The sequence below is a fragment of the Chiloscyllium plagiosum genome, chromosome 11, assembly GCF_004010195.1.
Source record: "Chiloscyllium plagiosum isolate BGI_BamShark_2017 chromosome 11, ASM401019v2, whole genome shotgun sequence".
NCBI lineage: Eukaryota > Metazoa > Chordata > Chondrichthyes > Orectolobiformes > Hemiscylliidae > Chiloscyllium > Chiloscyllium plagiosum.
Window position 1 is genome coordinate 20,116,585 of NC_057720.1, and position 22,670 is coordinate 20,139,254.

The 22,670-nt window shown below is 40.5% G+C and overlaps 1 protein-coding gene across 1 annotated transcript in view; it reads left to right on the forward strand.

Annotated features, from left to right (window-relative positions):
* abcd3a (ATP-binding cassette, sub-family D (ALD), member 3a) overlaps nucleotides 1–22,670 on the forward strand; it is a 77,324-nt gene that overhangs the window by 10,839 nt on the left and 43,815 nt on the right. The window contains exons 5-10 of the mRNA XM_043698846.1: nucleotides 2,357–2,413; nucleotides 2,708–2,850; nucleotides 7,075–7,144; nucleotides 13,684–13,753; nucleotides 17,397–17,494; nucleotides 20,781–20,872. Coding sequence (XP_043554781.1) covers nucleotides 2,357–2,413; nucleotides 2,708–2,850; nucleotides 7,075–7,144; nucleotides 13,684–13,753; nucleotides 17,397–17,494; nucleotides 20,781–20,872 — 530 coding nt within the window. The remainder of the gene's footprint in view (nucleotides 1–2,356; nucleotides 2,414–2,707; nucleotides 2,851–7,074; nucleotides 7,145–13,683; nucleotides 13,754–17,396; nucleotides 17,495–20,780; nucleotides 20,873–22,670) is intronic.

Below are 22,670 nucleotides of genomic sequence, written 5' to 3' on the forward strand. Positions count from 1 at the left end.
ACGTTAGCCAACCTCCAGTCTTCTGGTACCTCACCTGTGAGTATTGATGATACAAATATCTCAGCAAGAGGCCCAACAATCACTTCCTACAGTCCAAAGTTGTGCAGGTCAGGTGAATTGGCCGTGCTAAATTGCCCATAGTGTTAGGTGCATTAGTCATGGGTGAATGTAGGGGAATAGGTCTGGGTGGATTTCTCTTCGAAGGGTCAGTGTGGACTTGTTGGGCCGAAGGGCCTGTTTCCACACTGTAGATAATCTAATCTAATCTAATCTTCCCTACCTTCCCACAGAGTTCTAGGGTTTTCCTGATCAGATCCTGGAGATTTATCCACTTTTATGCATTTCAAGACATCCAGCACTTCCTCCTCTGTAATATGGACATTTTTCAAGATGTCACCATCTATTTCCCTACATTCTATGTCTTCCATGTCCTTTTCCACAGTAAATATTCAAAATACTGGTTTAGTATCTCCCCCATTTTCTGCGGCTCCACACAAAGGCTTCCTTGCTGATCTTTGAGGGGCCCTATTCTCTCCCTAGTTACTCTTTTGTCCTTAATGTATTTGTAAAAACCCTTGGGATTCTCCTTAATTCTATTTGCCAAAGCTATTTCGTGTCCCCTTTTTCAGTCCTGATTTCTCTCTTTAAGTATACTCCTACTGCCTTTACACTCTTCTAAGGATTCACTCGATCTTTCCTGTCTATACCTTACATATGCTTCCTTTTTCTTAACCAAACCCTCAATTTCTTTCGTCATCCAGTATTCCCTATACCTACCAGCCTTTCCTTTCACCCTAACAGGAATATACTTTCTCTGGATTCTTGTTATCTCATTTTTGAAGGCTTCCCATTTTCCAGCCGACCCTTTACTTGCGAACACCTGACCCCAATCAGCTTTTGAAAGTTCTTGCCTCGTACCATCAAAATTGACCTTTTTACAATTTAGAGCTTCAACGTTTAGATCTGGTCTATCCTTTTCCATCATTATTTTAAATCTAATAGAATTGTGGTCGCTGGCCCCAAAGTGCTCCCCCACTGACACCTCAGTCACCTGCCCTGCCTTATTTCCCAAGAGTTGGTCAAGTTTTGCACCTTCTCGAATAGGTACATCTGCATACTGAATCAGAAAATTGTCTTGTACACACTTAACAAATTCCTCTCCATCTAAACCCTTAACACTATGGTAATCCCTGTCTATGTTTGGAAAGTTAAAATCCCGGACCATAACCACCCTATTATTCTTACAGATAGCTGAGATCTCCTTACAGGTCTGTTTCTCAATTTCCCTCTGACTATTAGGGGGTCTGTAATACAATCCCAATAAGGTGATCATCATCTCTTTCTTATCTCTCAGTTCCACCCAAATAACTTCCCTGGATGTATTTCCGGGAATATCCTCCCTCAGTATTCTTCAGTGACTAATGGACAGAAGTTCATGCTTTTCTTTTTCATTTTAAGGCACTAACCGAATCAAATGAATTAAAATCAGTATTGAATGAACCCTACTTAATCATCAACTACTGTGTAATCTTAAAGAAAAGACATTTATCTGTTTACAAACTAACACCACCTAGCTTTTCAGCAGGTTCCCCTCTTCCACTCTGCCTCCTGTGATGCATTGTTTGAAAAACTGCCTTTTGAAAATTACTACTCTTGGCATTCTAAGTATTCCTAATTGTCTTCTGGCAATGAGGCAAATGCCGAGGTCTCTTTGATCTTGAAGTTTCTACTCGCCCTGTCTCTTTGAATAGAGAATTGGTTCTTTTTGGTCAATTGCTTTGTAGCTAACACAAGCCAGTCTTTTTCCTTGTTTATGACAGCAGTTGGGTTTCTGTTTCTCTTGTTCCAGGTTTTTGGGTCTGTACATGTATATGTCCAGAAAGACTAGCTCCTTTTTGTTGTGTCAAGGTGTGAAAACTAACACTTGATTTTCAATAGTTTTTGGTTTGCATCTCTTTCTCAATAACAGCATGCCATTTTGCACCTGCTTCCACCTACTTTGGGATGATTTTACCCTATTTTCAGGGCACGCTGTTTTATTTTCAAAGGCACAGTTTAAAATGTACCAACCTTATAAAATCTTTGTTTGTAATAATTAGTAATTCTCTAGGTTTTTTAGAAAAAAAAGATTCCTAAGTAATGTGCTTCTGTGAAGAAGTGTCTCCATTCAACATGTAAACTTGCTTTTTCTTTCCACAGATAATGATTATTTTGCAGGATCCTCTGTCTTTGGGTTAGATTTTCATCCTGTGCAGAATATTACTTTTTAAATAAATGATATTGTGATTTTACTGTTGATTTGCTGTATTCTTATTCCATCACTTCATAATTAATTTTGAGTGTTTTTCCTTTTCAGCCTCTTTTGGATATATTTCTGTATATATTTAAACTAACAAGTGCAATAGGTGCTCAGGTGAGTTCTGAATAAATTAGTTGTTTACTGATAGTAAGGGCTGAAAGAGCTTGTGTTAACTTTCTGAGCAAATGAGAAAATGTTTTGATACACTTAGATTCAAAAATATCATTGCATCAAATAAAATGATAATATCACCTGGATTTTAATGTACAGATACTGATTTGGTGAGTTGAATATTGTTTTGATTATAAACCTTTGCTTGTTTTGGTGCTTGTACATTTTGAGAATATTATATTGGCATTACTGCAAATATATATATATATTTTTGAACAATTACTGTCTTTGTCTTAGGGTCCTGCAAGCATGATGGCTTACCTGATTGTTTCAGGTTTGCTTCTGACTCGACTTAGAAGACCAATTGGTAAAATGACAATGACAGAGCAAAGATATGAAGGCGAATACAGATATGTCAACTCACGGCTTATTACAAATAGGTGAGGAGACACTTAGTAAAATCAGTGGATTTTTAAATTGCTTTAAATGGAAGGATATGTGATATTTTATCATGACATGCCTCACCCTGCTTTCCAAACCATTGTTGGCTAGTTCTTTCTCTACTTATTGCAGCACCAAACAATTTGTGTGATTCGCCTTGCTGTCTTATTGTTTTATTAGTTTATTTCTTGCAAAGCCTTTCTAAAGCCAAAGCAGAAATTAAGAAGTTTGGCTCCTGTATTCTGCAGAGGAATTTTTTCCTCCATAGTGAATCTGTGGGATTATTTACTGCAGAGTGCTGTGTAGAGGCAGGTATTCAAAGTTAAGAATCACACCACACCCGGTTATAGTCCAATAGGTTTATTTGGAAGCCCTAGCTTCCAGAGTGCTGCTCCTTCATCAGGTAGCTGTGGAACAGGATCATAAAATACAGAATTTATAGCAAAAGATTACAGTGTCATGCAACTGAAATGATATATTGAACAAATCTAGATTGCTGTTAAGTCTGTCATCTTTTAGAATGGGTTGTAAGTTTCATTTATTAATATGTAAATTCCACAACTACTTTTGAGTCACATTTTCGAAATAACTTAAGATTTTATAAAGAAAGGTTGACATCTCAGCTCAAACAATTAAAGGTGTGAGGTTAGAGTCTGTCTGTATCCCAATCATGAGTCAGAATGGTTCTATTTCCAAAGTAGGAATTTATAAAATATTACATGGATTGACTGCCTGCAGATTGTGTGCTTTTTGAACAAAATAGAATGTATAGAACATAGAACATAGAACATAGAAGAATACAGCGCAGTACAGGCCCTTGGGCCCTCGATGTTGCGCCGATCCAAGCCCACCTAAACTACACTAACCCACTATCCTCCATATACCTATCCAATGCCCTCTTAAATGCCCATAAAGAGGGAGAGTCCACCACTGTTACTGGCAGGGCATTCCATGAACTAACGACTCGCTGCAAATATAATTCTGCAAATACAAATTTACCCCATAGACTTGTGTGTCTGTATGCATGAGAGAGAGAGAGAGAGAAAGGGAGTATGAGTGTGTGTACGTGAATGTGAGTTGCACGTGAGATAGTGTGTGTTTGTGTATGTGTGTGAATGTGATGGAGTATAAGTTGAGAGTGTGCACATAGCTGTGAGTATGGGGAATGTATGTATATGTGTGTGTGTATGAGAGGGTCTGCATGAGTGTGTGCTTCCACCCTAAACATATTAAAACAGCCATCTCCTACAGACAAGCCCTGTGCATACACACATTCTGTTCAGATGAGGACGAATATGACAGTCAGCTGAAGGTGCACAAGGATGCCCTCATAAGAACAGGGTACGCTGCTCAACTCATCGATTGCCAGTTCTGACGTACCACAGTGAGAAACTGCAATGACCACCTCAGGAGACAGGCACGGGATTCGACTGATAGTGTACCCTTCGGTGTTCAGTTCTTCCCGGGAGTGGAGAAACCATATCATGTTCTTCGCAGCTTGTAACACATTATTGATGAGAATGAGAATCTTGCCCAGCCCTTTCATACCTGTCCATTTCTTGCCTTCAAACAACTGCCAAACCTTAAATAGACTGTTGTTCACAGCAAATTGGTCAGCCTTTTGGACAACATGGACCACAATACTGTACAACCCTGTCGTGGCAACTATTACAATACGTGTCAGAGTGTCAAAATGGATGCTACCATTACACATGGGGTCACTACCCACCATGTATGCAGCAGGTACTCATGTGATTCTGCCAACGTTGTCTATCTCTTACGCTGCAGGCAAGGATGACCTGAGGCATGGTACATTGATGAGACAAAGCAGACGCTGCCACAACGGATGAATAGACACGGTGCAACAATTGCCAGACAGGGGTATTCTCTCCCAGTTGGGAACACTTAGGCGGTCAGGGACATTTGGCCTCAGATCTTCGGTGACCATACTCCAAGGCGGACTTCGGGACAGGCAACAATGCAAAGAGGCCGAGCAGAGGCTGATAGCCAAGTTTAGTGCCCATGGGGATGGCCTCAACCAGGACCTTGGGTTCATGTCTCTGTATGGGTGATGTCTCTCTGTCTCTCTGCCTCAGTGTCTCTCTATCTGTCTATCTATCTCTCTCTCGCACATCTCGTTCTTATGTACTCGCACAGACCTTCTTTCATGCACATGCTCTCTGTCAAACATGCACCCCCCCCAACTCACACCCATGCACACATCCTCTCATAGGCTTAAACTTCATCTCTCTCTCTCTCTCTCTCCCTCTCTCTCTCCCTCTCTCCCTCGCACTTGTACATACATGCACACAATCTGCAGGCAGTCAATCCATGTACATAGAACATTACAGCACAGGCCCTTTGGCCTCGATGTTGCACCATGTAACATTTTATAAATTCCTACTTTGGAAATAGAACCAGTCTGATTCAAGATTGAGATACAGACAGACCTCACACCTTTAATGTATTGTCTGAGCTGATATGTAATTTTTTTTATAAAACCTTGTTATCTCGAGAATGTGACTTAAAAGATGTGGGATTTACATATGAATGAACCGAAACTTGCAACCCATTCTAAAAGATGAAAGACTTAAACAGCAATCTAGGTTTGTTCAATATATCTATCCAATAGGTCAAACAGTACGTAAAACAGGAAGATAAATGTTTCTCTAATGATTGAATGATGGCACAGCCTCGATGGGCCAAATGGTCTAATTCTGCTCCGATGTCTCCTTTATAGTGTAATGCTGTAACCCATCTTTGTTCCACCAGATTTGTTTCTGGAATGGGGAACTATGAAGAGAGTTTGGGTAAATTGGGTTTGTATACCCAAGAGTTTCAAAGAATGTCAGAGGCTGAGGGGTGATCTTGCAGAGGTTTATAAAACATGAGAGGCATGGATAGGATAAATAGACCAAGTATTTTCCCTGGGGTGGGGGAGTCCAGAACAAAAGGGCATAGGTTTAGAGAGAGAGGGGAAAGATATAAAAGAGACCCAAGGGGCAACTTTTTCACGCAGAGGGTGGTACGTGTATGGAATGAGCTGCCAGAGGAAGTGGTGGAGGCTATTACAATTGCAACATTTAAAAGGCGTTTGGAGGGATATGGGCCACGTGCTGGCAGGTGGGACTAGATTGGTTTGGGATATCTGGTCGGCATGGACGAGTGGACTGAAGGGTCTGTTTCTGTGCTGTACATCTCTATCACTCTATGATATCATTCCAGTTGCATGATGCTGTAATCTATTGCTATAAATTCTGTGTCTTATGATCCTGTTCCACAGTTACCTGAGGAAGGAGTAGGGCTCCGAAAACTAGTGCTTCCAAATAAACCGGTTGGACTATAACTGCTGTTGTGTGATTTTTAACTTTGTCCACCCCAGTCCAACTTCGGCTCCTCCACATCATAGTATAGTCAAGGCTGAGATAGGCAGATTTTTAATCAGTAAGCGAATTGAGAGTTCTGGGCAAAAGAAGGAAAAGTGAGGATTATCACATTAGCCATGATCTCATTGGCAGAGCAGATTTGCTGGGCTGAATATCCTACATCTGTTCCTTTGCCTTATGGTTACATTTACGCATTCTTTGACTTTCTAGAGTAGATTATTAATTTGCTAATGTACTGCTTTACTGAACTATGTAAACGTTTGGGCTAGATACCAAGGCCCAATATTTTTCTGTAAGCATGGTGGATCAGAAATTGCTGAAAGAACTCTGAGACCAGGGAAGCAGTTGTCCTGATAAACTCAGTAGTAAACTTTTGTTGTCTTTTTTTCCCTGCCTGGCAGCTGGCCAACTTGATATTAGCATGGGGAAGTTAGAATCACAGCAGGGGTCAAGAGCATGCAATAGAGGCTGATGGTTTACTCGAGGGAATTGCAGGTGTGCTCCCCTAATCCCAAGTCACAAGCTTGCTAGATGCTGTGTCCTATTTGTTGCTAGATATTGTGACTTCTCAAAAATTTAATATTTAAATTAGGCCACCGATTGCACTGTTGGGATTTGATTTAATTATGTTAAAGAAGTGCTGCACTTCTCCACAGTGCAACACTCAAACAAACCTGCAGTTGTAAGAACAGCAAGTGTATTTGGCGTGAGTTGGGTTTGTGTACCTCTCATTTCTAATCCACTCCCACCTGTTGTGGAAGGTAGCAATAGCACATTTGAAGTATAAGTTTACAGATAAAGAACTGGACTAAACAATTAGTACTTTTGTGCTTACAGTGAAGAAATTGCTTTTTATCATGGGAACAGTCGAGAGAAACAGACTATACATACCACGTTTAAAAGGCTGGTAAGCAATCACTTCAGTCTCTTTAAAATTTGCAATTCCATTGGTCTTGTATATGGTGGTGAATTATTTAAGGACATTTATGAAAGCTTGAAATTTAAGTTAAGGGATAAGAAAAATAAAGTGCAGTATCAGATATTTAAGGGGAATTTTAGAATGTGCAGGAAAAATCCATTTCAACAAGGAAGAAAAATTCTAAATGGCAGATCCACCATCTGTGGCTAACAAAAAAAAAGTTAGATGGTTATCATCCTTGGTGTATTTTCGATTGCTTAGATGAAATAATATAGTTTTGATAAACTATTTTTGCTCTTTGACAATTACTTTTAAAATTACCTGAAATATAAATTGGGTTATGCATCATTAATCTACATGCTCTTGTGTTCATTAATTATGCAGTACTTTTGTGAGCTATTCATCCATATCGAGGAGTTTGGCTCGTGATTACACTGTTGAGATTTGATTTAACTATGTTAAAGTGCTGCTGCACCCAAAATTTGTCTGGGAGCGAAAGTTCCTCTGGAATATTCTGAAGCTGTACACTTGGGCATTAAAAGACCCAGTTTAAGTTTCTCACAGCGAAGAAGCACAGTTGTGGATTTCCTGATGGAGAATTTGTGTAATGATGGGCAAGCTGTTATGTGTTTGGCACTTTTTAAAAAGTATTTCTGCTAACCAGTGGTGTGGGCTAAAAGTGAGAAGCCAATTAGCGCTCACAAGCATGAAGCACGCAAGCTATCTTCACCCACACACTAGACATATTGCATTGTTGGCAAGCAATCTAAGTGAAAAGCATATCCCAAGACACAGAATGGCCAAGTTTTTGCATGGGGACATATTTTGGTTTTTTATCCCTTGGGGGTACACCTGAGCAAATATCAGAAATATAGGGGTTGCCACAACAATAAACATGAACTTCATCAAAAGCAATCAATTGATAATTTACATGAATAATTGATAGGAATGACCATTAATAGCTTAGTGATAAAGTAAGTTTTTCACTTTTGTTTAAGAAGCTGCGCTTGAAAGAGAAAAAGTATCAACCCAATTTATGATCACCAATGAAGGGGTAATGACTGGGTCAGGCTGTGGAGATAGATTTAACTCTGGCTAAGCTTTTGGCGTGCTTCTGGTGAAGCACACTCCAAGTTGGCCTCTGAATTCCCAAGAAAGTGGCGGATCAGAAGTGATCTGTCTTTCGAGCTGGGATTCCCTCTTCATATAGCTTGCTTTGCGTCTCCTCTCCCTCTCCCATACTATTTCATACCTTTCTCTCTTCTACCCCCCCTCCAACCTGCCCCTCTCTCTTACCCCTTTATCTGCCTGTCTTGCTCTGCCCCTTTAGTTTAAAGAAATAATCCATGGGGCTTTGTGTTCCTAAAAATGCTACCTGCATTATTAACCCACTGACAAATGTTTTACATTCAAATAAAAATGGCCTTTTTATTTTGTCTTGGAGAAACTTGAACATAATTTGGTAAAAGTCAATTTCTTTCTCCAAAATAAAATCAAAGAAACATTTAGCAGGAGTGACTTGGCAACCTTTCATTCAGTCCCTCACTGTGATGAGCAGTTCTTCTCTGCCATCCAACTCTTGGTGTCTTACCCCTGTCGTGCTACTCTCATCTCCTATCACTCCTGTCCAAGAAATTTCTAGATTTGGCCCGCAGGCTTACTACCACAGCTGCAGTCTCAGGTTGTTCACTGTTCCTCTAATCACAGATTGGTTTTGTCCCACACTTGCTGCTAACAGGTTCACTGGTAAGCCTGCAGCAGCACGTACTGGAGAAAATGGGCCTCTGGTTGGCGAGATTTCTTATGAAATCTTTGATTTACCAGTATTTGAAACTCTAGCTTCGATAAACAAATAAAATTCAAATAACAATATATTTTCATTTAACATTTTTCTCCTGGTCTGTGAGACTTCTCATGTCAGTTATATAATTATTCATATGGCAGCTGTGTGAATGAACAGTAAATTTGTCTACCGGTAAAGCAGCTGGTGGGCCATATGTAATGGTGTGTGACCTGTAATGTTGGAGCTTCTACATTTGACCAATGAGCCAGACCGAATTACCAGCTATGGGAAAATGTTCCATTGATTTAAACCTCAGGAGAACTGAAGCCTTGCGGACTACATCCTGACAAAAAGTATTTAGTGAAATTGAAGATTGGATTGATGCTTGAATATGTCATTTTTCAGCAGCTCCTGCAACCAAGTCAAAGATAGTGCAATGCATTCTTTTGGACTGTTATGATCCCAGTCCAGGTCACTAACTTTGTTATGATTCTGGATAAGATCCCCAAATTATGTTACGAAATGGTTTCAGACCAGTTTTTATTTATAAAGTAGCCAAAAGTTAGGATTCAGGTTACTTTTAGGAAAATAAAGACGCAAGATTCCTTGGTTTAGAACACAGAGCAGTACTTTACAATTTAGAATAAAGGTAGAATCTATGATATATTTAAATATCTTTTATCTAACACCTAGAATTAATGTACTAAATTTGTCTAATGGATCGTGATCAAACACCACAATACATTCTAATCAGAATAAATTCTACAACTTTCTCAGTACTCCCTCCACAAATTAATGACATGGTAGATCCTCACATCTCATTAGACCTAACAAGGGATTGCAATACAGTAATATAAAGCAAAGAATTGTGGATGCTGGAGATCTGAAACACAAAAATAGAAATTGCTGGAGAAATTCAGCACGTCTGGCAGCATTTGCAGAGGGAAAACAGTTAACATTTCAGGTTCAGTGACCCTTCAAAACTAGAAACAGCTAGAAAAAGGTGGTGTTTATGCCGATGACTGGACAGGGGTGGGGGACAAAGACAGATGTATAATGGGTCGCCATACAAAAGGATTGTTTATAGTAAGCCAGGGAAGAAGGGAAGCTAAATAGGTGATAATGGAATTGTGAATAGTTGAAAAAAAGTTGTGCTGAAAGAAACACATTTCATGACTGGACTGGGGGTTGTAGGATAAATAAAGTACAAGGAAGAAGGTATTCAAGCTCTGAAGTTGTTAAGTTTGACATTGAGTCGTGAAGGCTGTAAGGTATTTAAGTGGAAGATGATGTGTTATTTTCCAGCTTGTGGTGAACTTTGCTGGAGCACTGCAGCAGGCGTGAGACAGAAATGTTGAATGGGAGCACAGTGGTGTGTTGAAGTGGCAGGCAACTGTGAGAGCTCAGGATAAATTTTATGGACAGAATGTAGATGTTCTGCAAAATGGGCACTCAGTCTACAATTCCTCTCCCCAGTGGAGAGGATATGGCATTGTGAGCAACAGACACAATAAGCTCGGTTAAATGAAAATGAGGTAAATTGCTGCTTCATCTGGATGGTGAGAAGATGTGAACAGGTAAGTGATGCACCTCCTTCAGTTGCATGGGAAGGTACTGTGGAGATATGGGGAGATTTTGCGAGTGGAGGAGGAGTGTCCTGGAGGGAATGCTCCTTGCAGAAGGCTTACAAGGGAGTGGCGGGCAATATGTGTCCAGTGATGGCATCTCGCTGGAGGTTACGGAAATGGTGACTTATGATCCTTTGAATGGACAGGCCAGTGGGGTGGAAAGTGAGAACAAAGGTGACCCTATTGTTATTGTGGGAGGGAAAGAAAAAGGAGAGGGTAGAAGTACAGAAAATGGCCCAAACATGGCTAAGGGCCTGACAACCATGTTGGTGTAGAATCCTCGATTTAAGGTAAATATGTCTGAGTCCTCCTTGAAGAAGGCAGCATTATCAGAACAGATGTGATGGAGGTGGAGAAACTGGGAGAATGGAAGGTAGTCCTTTCAGAAAAAAGAGTGTAAAGATGTATGGTCAAGGAGTCAGTGGGTTTGAAATGGATATTGGTAGACAACCTGTCTCCAGAAATGGAAACAGATGTTGAGGATGGGAAGGGAGGACTCAGAAGTGGACCAAGTGAAGATGAGGGAGGATGGAAATTAGAAACAAAATTGATAAATAAAAATGTATTACACATAGAAGAAAACAACCCGGTTCGGGTAGGAAGAAATAAGTTCTACAGGACAGGAGCAGGCAGAAACAGTGGGTCTGCTCAGGTTGTCCCCTTTGTGGATTTTGAGAAGAAGGTAGAAGTGGGTACTGGGGGGTTGGACACTGTAAGATACAAGGCTTTGATAGCAAAAATCTCCAGATGAGATGATGTTAGTGACAGCGGACAGAATAGCTTGATGTTTGATGGTGGGTCATGGTCAGGGAGGAGGTAAAGGGAGGTATTTGAGAGCTGCCATACAGGCTCCACGAGGTAGATGGCAGCATGCCAGATAACAACAGCACAACCCTTGTCAACAGATTTGGTTATAATGTCAAGGTTGGATCTGAGAGCTTGGAGTGCGGTCAGTTCAGAGGGAGATAGGTTAGAGTGGGTAAAGGGAGCAGAGAAATTAAGGTGGCCAATTCACATTGACAGTTCTCAGTGGACAGGTTGAGTGCAGGCAAGAGGCCAGTGGGAAGAATCCAAATGAAGAGAGTGTATTCGAGGTACGTGAATGGGTCTGTGGGATGGGAAATGACTTGTCCAAAGTACTGGGCCTAGATGTGAAGGTTAGAGTGGGGAAAGGGATCAGAGAAATTAAGGTGGCCAATGTCACATTGACAGTTCTCATTGGACAGGTTGAGTGCAGGCAAGAGGCCAGTGGGAAGAATCCAGGATTCTTCCCACAAAGGATTACACTGAGTGTAGAACATTAGTATTCAAGATGGAAGATCAGAATGTATAGTAAGTACTCAGCCAGTGGTGAGGGAAGAAAGGGATTGCAAGTTCTCGCTTTTGTTGATCTGGTCTTGAAGCTTGCTCTCAAGCTGTTGTGTTATGGACTGCTAAGGCAAATGCTGCTGTTCTGGTCAGTCATGAACCTGGGTTCATGCTCCCCTTGACTCTGAAACTGCATTCCAGCACTTACTCTCTGACAACTCCAGTTTTTCGCCAATGCCTCAGATTAGGTAAATACTTGGGTCTTCCCGAACTCTGAATTTTATAACCTCACTATGTCCACAGCAAGAAATATTAATGTTTGCAAGCTTCTTCTGAGCCTTTCTCAGCTTTGCCCAACACAGAGCTTTCTCAGCTTCCCAGGATTACTCCTGAGTCCTGATTACACAGAACTAATCAATTGCTCTTGACCTTTTCCCTACAGCTCAACTAAAAATCAAAATGCCAAATATGTGTCACCCTGTTTCTAACTAAACTCTCCACAGGCCTGCTTTTCAATGACCCTTATACTGTTGAGTTGCCTATCAAAAAACTTGCCTGTTGAAGGACAGAATTAAATGTTGCCACATAACTACACTTGGAACTCAGTGTTTTGTAAATGTTACCTTATCGCAGAATGCTAGAAGTGGATCTCATCAAAGGACTCAGTCAGGGAGGACAAGATGGGGACTCTGACGTTGGCACTGCCCAGGGTCTCCAGAAACTTGGCCTCGGCTTGCATCCTGGAGAGGACTCTTCATTTTCAATGTGAAGTGTTAACAGAACAAAGAATTGAGTGATAAACCTAACATGATTGGTTTTGGGCCTCTCCATGTGTGAGAGGGACCAACATGTCTGATTGTTCATCCACCACCCTTCTCAAATCCGGCTGACTTGTAAAGTGCTGGCCTAACAAGGGGTTGAGCTGCTTCATAGATGCTTAGAGATGAGAGTGTCTGTTCAACAAATGGACAGAATTCAGCTCTCGAGGCAATCAGCAAGAAGAGAATGTGCCAAAGTGTGGCAAACGAATGTCAGGACTCAGTGCGCAGGATTGATAGTTGCCTTGGATTTGGTTGGCTGCTAGATAATACACATAAGACAGCAGTGCTGATCACTGTTGAATTTGCCGAATAAATATTTTTTTGTTTTCATAAAATTCTTAATAAGTAGAGCATTTATTCCTCAAGCTCACTTTAATGTAACTCCATTATAACACATATGTCAGGATCCAAAAAGTGAAATTGCATCATAGCTGGACTGTGTTGATTGACCTCTTTGGGAGTCATGAGACCCCTGCTGAATAAGCAAATTTGCAGTTTATTGAACCATTCTATAACAGACATTTGTGTTCCTAAAAGGTATACAGTTGGTTCTGCTATAGCACGATAGTTTCGTTCTCATGCAATCCCCTGTTCTAAGAAAATCATGTAATATCAGCACCATTTAAACTAATGGGGTCGGACAGGCCTTATAATCAATACATGCTTTAAAAATTTGAACTTTAGAAACAGTGTCTCCAATTCATCAATCATGTTGTAGCAAATTCATATTAACGAAACTTGCGTTATAGCAAAACGACCTGTACATGATATTCTTGCTGGCAGTTACACTATTGTTTGTATTCCTCAACGCATTCATTCCCCACAGTAGTTATACTTAAATTTATGCAACTCATACAAAACATTTAATTTTTAAGTCATCCTCACGTTATGTGCAAGTTTAATTATCTGCATTTTTACATTTATCCTGACTCACTTAGTTGCATTATTCTATTTCTAAGACAAATCTTTTACGTTTTTTCTCAATAGGTCGATCACCTGCACAATTTCATTGTTTTCCGCTTCACTATGGGATTTGTGGACAGTATAATTGCCAAATGTAAGTAATATGTATGGTTAAAATTATGTTTTCATTCGTTATAATAACTGTCCTAATAATGCAGAAAAATCTGCAGAAAAGCTGAATGCTGCTTCAAAACTTGAAACACCTTCTACTTAATTAACTTGTAGTTATTGCACCAATCTGCTATGTAGAAATTTAAAAACTCAAAGCCAATGATGAGAAAAGTCAAGGTTGACTCTCCGGTATTGTTCAGCCACTCAGTATTTGCAGTGGTAGTATCCTACCTTTGAGGCAGTAATTACAGGTCTAACTTGCTCAACTTCTCATGAGAAAACTTTTCCATAACTGAGATCAATCCAGTGAACCTTATCAGGTCTGCTTACAGTGCCAAAATGCCTTATCTTAATAAAGACACCAAAACTGGTCACAGTAGCTTTGGTGTGATCTGATTATAGTTATAGCAAGACTTCCCTATTTTTACATTCCTTTTGAAATAAATGACTGTTCCATTTGCCTTCCCTAATACATGTAACGTTTTGAGGCTTATATGTAATGAGTTCCAATTCCCACACTGTTACAGCTTTCTACAACTTTTATTCATTTAAATAATATTTAGTTCCTCTATTCTTCCTGCCAAAGCGCATAGCCCCAACATTATACTCCATGTGCAAAGTTTTTTGCCCAATGACTTTGACTCTTCAGACAGCTTCTGTCTTCCTTACCACTTCCCTTCCCATCTAATTTGATTACTTGTTTTTATTTTGTTGTTTACACCTTAGTTAATGAATCTAATCTAGAGCTAGACAATCACAAAATGACAAGCCAATGTACACACTGTTAAATAAACATTGTGCTGTGCACTGTCTATAATTAACGAAAACTGTGAAGGGCCTTGATTCCAGAAGTTGTACCCAGATTTATATCTGAATCTAAGTTCATTTTGCAGAATACCAAATTATACTTCGATTCTTCCCAAGCTCATTTGAATCTGATTGCAAACTTGAATTTCCATTCCTGCACGTCATCTCTGTTTTCCCCAAGGATTTGTCTTTGGCTGCCTCCTTTCTCTCATCTGTATGCTGCCATTTGGCGATGTCATTCTTAATAACATGCAACTTTACTGCACTATCACTTGTCTTGGCCTTTGCATTGTGTCTAAATTGTCAGACTGCTTATCTGACATCCAATACTACATGATACAAAAGTTTCTCTGACTGTGTGGAGTTTACACATTCTCCCCGTGGTCTGCGTGGGTTTCCTCTGAGTGCTTCAGTATCTTCCCACGGTCCAAAGTTGGCAGGTCAGGTGAATTGGCCATGCTAAATTGCCCATGGTTTTCAGGGATGTATAGATTTGGTGCATTAGTCAGGGGTAAATAGAAGGTTGGGGAAGTGGGTCTGGGTGGGTTGCTCTTCGGAGTGTAGGTGTGGACATATTGGGCCGAAGGGCCTGATTCCACACTTTAGGGATTCCATGATTCTACATCAATTTTAAAATGTTCATCCTCAATTTTCAAATTCCTCCATAGTCTGCTCCCTCTCTGTCGAAGTAATCTCTTTCAGATTTAATATTCTTGGAAATATTTTTGCTCTAATAATGGTCCCTTAGACCTATCTGGTTTGAATCACTCCACCTTTGATCACACTTTCAGTTGCCTTGACCTCCCAAGCTCGCACATTCCTTCCCTAAATCTCTCTGCCTCTTGACCTCCCCTTTCACCTTTCATCAAAGGTCTGATCATCTTGCTTAATATCATCTGTGTGTCAGTGTCATATATAGCAAGCTTTGAGAAGATGTGTAGCTCAGGTTGAGGTTCTGGATGTAGGTGTGCTTGCTAAGCTGGAAGGTTCAATTTCAGACACTTCATACCATGCTAGGTAACATCATCAGTAAGTCTTTGGATGAAGCACTGGTGGTGTGGCCCGCTTTCTATTCCTGTGTTTGAGATTCCTTGAGTTGGTGATGTCATTTCCTTTGGTGACGTAATTTCCTGCTCTTTTTCTTGGGAGGTGGTAAATGGGATCCAAGTCAATGTTTGCTGATAGCGTTCCAGTTGAAATGCCATGCTTCTAGGAATTCTCATGCATGTCTCTGTTTGGCTTGTCCTAGGATGGATGTATTGTCCCAGTCGAAGTGATGTCCTTCCTCATCTGTATTTAAAGATACTAGTGAGAGAGGGTCATGTCTTTTTGTGGCTAGTTTATGTTCATGTATCCTGGGTGGCTAGTTTTCTGTCTGTTTGTCCAATGTTGTGTTTGTTACAGTTCTTGCAAGGTATTTTATAAATTACATTAGTTTTGCTTGACATCTATATAAGAGTCTTTCAAGTTCATTAGCTGCTGTTTTAGTGTGTTGGTGGGTTTGTGGGCTACCATGATGCCAAGAGGTCTGAGTAGTCTGGCTGATCACAGGAAATGACATCACCTACTCAAGTAAACCCAAACACATAAATGGAAAGTGGGCCATGTCACCAGGGTTTCATCCAGAGGATCACTGATGATGTTACCTAGTATGGTGACGAAACGTCTGAAAACTTGTAACTTGGCGAGCAAACCTACATCCAGTTGTGTCATATATAGTGTTATGCTGCCTGTGTGGAATACGTTTTGGAATGTTTTATTATGTTTAGGGCTCCATATAAATCATTTTATTGATATGGTTGATGCAAATAGCACAGTTAGAGGATACTTGTATTTGGGAGTTGAGAATATGACCAGTTTTGTAAGCTAGTTTGTTTGGCTAGAGAGTTTGATGGATAGACATAAAAGACCAGAGAACGTAATGGTTTTCTCATTACAGTTGTGATATCCTAAGTTAATCTGGTCCCATTTGCCAGCATTTGGCTTATATCTCTCTAAACACTTCCTATTAAATTTTAATTTTAATTGCTGTAAATAGCCAGATTAATAGTTCATTTTATGCTACTTTTAAAAAAAAAAGTCTTCTACTTATTTTTATTTCCTATTGCTTGAAAAAGAGAGCAGATTTTGAATTCAATTCTATGCAGAAAGGATATTAGATTTTGCTTTCAGAGTCCCAGAGGATGTCACTATATAGAGTATTGTTTAGAGAAATGGTTATCCAAAAAGGAATTATAATTTTAAACAGTTTAGGGGGACACATGCTATCCTAACTTAATGGAGAAAGTGAGGGCTGCAGATGCTGGAGATCAGAGCTGAAAATGTGTTGCTGGAAAAGCGCAGCAGGTCAGGTAGCATCCAAGGAACAGGAGAATTGACGTTTCGGGCATATAATGCCAAGCTTGAACATTTTGATTTTGATTTTATCATCACATGTACTCAAGTACAAAAGTACAGGCATACAAGGAAAAATGTATAAAGTTGCCTCACAAAGTGCTAGGTTACCAAGACTTTGCTACACCAGGCCAAGAATCCACCACATGGACTATAAGAAATATTTTGCAATCTATGGCATAGTTTTAAACTCTCAAACCCTTCCCACCATTTTGTATTTGTTCTTTGTTTTATTTCCTTTTCAAGTTTTTAACTAGGAAATAATAGATATATAAAGATACAAGTTTACCTTGTTAAGATATTCTCAGATATTCCTCTTTAGAAATATTTAATTGAGAAAGTGTGTTGCCATTTGTTTACAAAGTCTATTTCCTTGCTGCATTGATCAGGCTTTCTAAAGTGCTATGTTTTAAAATCCATTACAGATCTTGCTACTGTTGTTGGTTATCTGGTTGTAAGCCGACCTTTCTTGAACCTTTCTCACCCTCGCCATCTGCAAAGTAATCACGCTGAACTGTTGGAGGTAAATGTTGATTAGGTGTTCTCCACTGCATATTAGTGCAAAAAGGAGCAATTTATTGCTTGTAAATATGAAAAAGACAGTTTATTTTTCATTTCAGTGTGACCAAGATAAAATTCAATTTTTCTTTTTAAAGTTGATTGGGCCTGGTATATTTAGAAGCATAGACACTGTTCTCTGTGACCAGGATCAAGAGTCCCAAAGGTTGTGTTGCCTGCCTATTGTTCAGGTTCGGGATATCTTTTCTAGGCTGCAAGGTGGTTGGAGTAGGAGAGTAAAGATCCAGTGGTTATGGTCCATGTAGGGACTAATGACATAGATAAAATTAGGGCAGAGGTTTTGGTAAGGGAGTATGAACAATTTGGAGCTAAATTGAAAAGCAGAACCGAAAACGTGATAATTTCTGAATTATTACCTGATCCACATGCTAATTGGTACAGGGTCAATAAGATTAAGCCTGGCTCAAAGATTGGTGTGGGAGAAATAAGTTTGAATTTTAGGGGATGGGGGTGAGGGGAGGGGGTGGGGGGAGGAGCGGTTGGAGCTTTGGTGCTCAGTTATAGGGAAAATTAGAAAACCCGAATTAAAGGAGGAGATAAGAATGCAGAACTCGGGGAGAGGTTATTAAAATCTCCAGCACAGACACAAACACAACAGAGTGCATAGAAAAGGTTAGCAATCAAAGTTTGAGCACTCTGGACAAATGAATGACAATGAGAAGAGGAACGGTTAATACAGAGCTGAAGGCATTATATCTGAATGCATGCTGTATAAGGAATAAGATAAGTGAGCTTATGGCACAGATCAAAAATGGCAGGTATGATGTGGTAGGCATCATAGAAACGTGGCTGCAAGGGGATCAGGATTGGGAGCTGGATATTCAAGGATATAAATCCTAGGTGGGCAGAAGGGGTGGGGTTGCCTTATTAGTAAAAAAGAAAGTAGGGTCAGATGGTGTAGAATCTGTGTGGATAGAATTGAGGAACCGCAAAGATGAAAAAACTATGGTTGGAGTTATGTACAGGCCTCTAAATAGTAGTCAGGAGCTGGCATGCAAGATACACTAGGAGAAGAGAAGTTGTGTTGGAAATGCAAAATTACAGTGATCATGAGGGGATTTCAATGTGCAGGTGAATTGGGAAAATCAAGTTAGTAGTGGATTGCAAGAAAAGGAATTTGTGGAATGTCTACGCAGATTTGATAAGGGAGCTTAAGGTGAAGGAACTGTTAGGAGACAATGATCATAATATGATTGAATTTACTCTGCAATTTGAGAGGAAGGAGATAGAATCAGAAGTAATGGTATTTCAGCTGAATAAAGGCAATTACAGAGGCATGAGGGAGAAGCTGGGTAGAATTGACAGGGAAAGGAGTCTATCAGGAAAAAGAGTGGAACAGCAATGGCAGGAGTTTGTGGGAGTAATTCAGGAGACAACACAAAGATTCATCCTGAAGGGAAAGTACAAGAAGGATGAGGCAACCATGGCTGAATAGGAAAGTCAGGCATAGCATAAAAGCAAAAGCATATAATATGGTGAAGGGCAGTGGGAAACCAGAGGATTGGGAAGCTTACAAAAATTAACTGAGGGCAACAAAAAAAATAAAGAGGGAGAAGATTAAAGATTAAGCTATCCAGTATTATAAAGGAGGACTGTGAGAGTTTCTTTGGATATGTAAAGAGCAAAAGAGGGGCAAAATTATAAATTGGGCTGCTGGAGAGATAGCAGTGGGGAACAAAGAAATGGCTACGGAACTGAATAATTACTTCCAAGAGATTGAGGGGCAGAGCTGAATATGGAGGCCATCACCAAGGACAAGGTACTAGAAAAACTGAATGACCTGAAGTTGGATAAATCACTTGGACCAGATGGACTACACCCCAGAGTTCTAAGAGAGATAGCTGAAGAGATAATGGAGGCATTAGTGCTGATCTTTCAGGAATCGCTAGAATCCAGGAGGGTCCCAGTGGCCCCGAAAATTGCAAACATGGCATCCCTATTTAAAAATGGAATAAGGCAGAAGATGGAACATTACAGACCAGTTAGCCTAACCTCAGTCGTGGGTAAGATCCTGGAATCCATTGTGAAGGATGAGATGTCTGAATACTTGAAAGTGTATAGTAAAATAGAGCCAATGGATGTTATCTACATGGATTTCAAGAAGGCCTTTGACAAGATGCCACACAGGAGGCTACGGTAAGATTAGGGCCCATGATGTCAGAGCAAGGTGCTAGCATGGATAGAAGCTTGGCTGTCTGGCAGAAAGCAGAGAGTGGAGATAAAAGGGTCCTTCTCAGGATGGCAGCCTGTGATTAGTGATGTTCCGCAAAGCTCAGAGTTGGGACAGCATCTTTACACTTTATACATTAATGATCTCGATGAAGAAACAGAGAGCATTCTGGCTAAGTTTGCAGACGACATAAAGATAGGTAGAGGGACAGGTAACGTTGAGGAGGTAGGGAGGCTGCAGAAGGATTTGGGCAGGTTAGGAGAGTAGGCAAAGAAATGGCAGATGGAGTACTGTGTGGAAAGTGTAAGGTCATGCACGTAGCAGGAAGAATAGAGGCATGGACTATTTTCTAAATGGGGAGAAAATTCAAGAGTCTGAAGTGGGATTCTGTGTAGGTAAACTTGCAGGTTGAGTCAATAGTTAGGAAGGCAAATGCAATGATGGCATTTATTTTGAGACGACTTGAATATAAAAGCCAGGATGTACTCCTGAAGCTCTATAAGGTTCTGGTCAGACCTCATTTGGAGTATTGTTTGCAGGTTTGGGCCGCATATCTCAGGAAGGATGTGCTGTCCCTGGAGCGTGTTCAGAGGAGGTTCACGAGAATGGTTCCTGGAATGAAAAGCTTAACATTTGAGGAACGTTTGAGGACTCTGGGAGTTTAGAAGGATGAGTGGGTGGATCTAATTGAAACATACAGAATACTTAAGAGCCCGGACAGAGTAAACTTTGGAAAGATGTTTCCGTTAGTAGGAGAGACTAGGACCTGAGGGCATAGCCTTAAAGTACATAAAGAACGGAGATAAGGAGAAATTTCTTCAGCCAGAGAGTAGTGAGTCTATGGAAATCATAGCCACAGAAGGCTGTGGAGGCCGGGTCATTGACTATATTTAAGACTGAGATAGGGTAGGTTCTTGAGTGAGAAGGGGATTGAGAGTTATATGGAGAAAATGACAGAATGGGGTTGAGAAACCAGCCATGATTGAATGGCATAGCAGACTTGATGGGCTGAATGGCCTAGTTTCTGCTCCAATGTCTTACAGTCTTGCTTTTTTCTTAGGACTACTATCAAAGTGGTCGTATGTTACTGAGAATGTCTCAGGCACTTGGTAGAATTGTGCTGGCTGGACGTGAGATGACGAGATTGTCTGGGTGAGATCTTATTTTAAGGTTTTTCTTATTCCTGTCAATCAAGATCAAAATTGATTCAAAATTGCTTTGCTTTCAGAAAAAGCCATGCATAGTAGCAAGAGAACACATTCTATCAAACAATATTTTGATATATAATACATTTTTTCAATGAATCTTTATGTTTTTGGAAACCAAGTTAGCCAATTGGTTCTTTGAGACTTGTTTACATTTTCATTTGGATTTATGGCTGCTCTGTATTCTACACTGTTTATTACTCTTCTGCCTTTGTGCTCTTGCTGAATAGAAATATATGAAAAATTGCTAAAAAGAGGCATAAAATTGAAGCATTCTTACACTCATCAAGCCTAAACCACAAGAAAATCAACTTTAGAAAGCAAACAACAATCATAAAGCAGGACACGTTCACTATTATAGTAAACTGATTAAATTACAAACAGGCTAGTTGACTCTGCTCAGTGTTGTCATGGGATGCAGCATAGCCTTTCCTCAGTGACAAAGGTGCAATGTATGAACATAGAAAAGATTTACAAGGATGTTGCCAGGGTTGGAGGATTTGAGCTGTGGGGAGAGGTTGAATAAGCTGGGGCTGTTTTCCCTGGAGCGTCGAAGGCTGAGGGGTGATCTTATAGAGGTTTACAAAATTATGAGGGGCATGGATAGGGTAAGTTGGCAGAGTCTTTTCCCTGGGGTTGTGGAGTCCAGAACTAGAGGGCATAGGTTTAGGGTGAGAAGGGAAAGATATAAGAGACCTACGGGGCAACTTTTTCACGCAGAGGATGATACGTGCTTGGAATGAGCTGCCAGAGGAAGTGGTGGAGGCTGGTACAATTGCAGCATTTAAGAGGCATTTGGATGGGTATATGAATAGGAAGGGTTTGGAGGGATATGGGCCGGTTGCTGGCAGGTGGGACTAGATTGGGTTGGGATATCTGGTCGGCATGGACGGGTTGCTCCGAAGGGTCTGTTTCCATGCTGTACACCTCTATGACTCCATATTCCTTTTGTCTACAAAGTGCAGGGCCCTTTGTCTGTATAAATGTAGCTTCTAGCATGAACAAATGAATTGCATTGTAAACCTAACTGATTAACACAAATTTGTTTCTAGTGTAATTCTTAGTGCAGTCGAAATTATTTGCCAAATATTGTCCAAATGTAGTATGATACCTAATGTTGGATACGCCATTCTGAGTTGAAAATTGTGGCGCTGGAAAAGCACAGTAGGTCACGCAGCATCTGAGAAGCAGAAGAGTCGACATTTTGGGCATAAGCCTTTCTAGTTGAGCACAGTCATTATGCTGCCCACTCCTAACAGTGGAATGAAAATTGGCTTACAGTAGGTCGTAGTAAAAAACCCATTTAACAGATTCCTCAACTAGGATCTGGTTTGACTGCTCCATTTCAAATATAATGGCACAGAGATTAACACTGCTGCCTCGCAATGCCTGGGTTCAGTTCAAGCTTTAGGTGACTGGAGTTTGCATGTTCTCTGTGTGTGCATGGGTTTCCGCTGGTTTCCTCCACAGTCCAAAGATGTGGAAGTTAGAACTTAGAAGAATACAGCGCAGTACAGGCCCTTTGGCCCTCGCTTTAGGTGACTGGAGTTTGCATGTTCTCTGTGTGTGCATGGGTTTCCGCTGGTTTCCTCCACAGTCCAAAGATGTGGAAGTTAGGGGGATTGACCATGTTAAATTGCCCTGTAGTGTCAAGGGCTGTGCAAGCTTGGTGGATTAGAAGGGTTATGGGATGAGTCTGGTTGGGGCTGGTGCAGACTCAGTGGGCCAAATGCCCTCTATCTGTA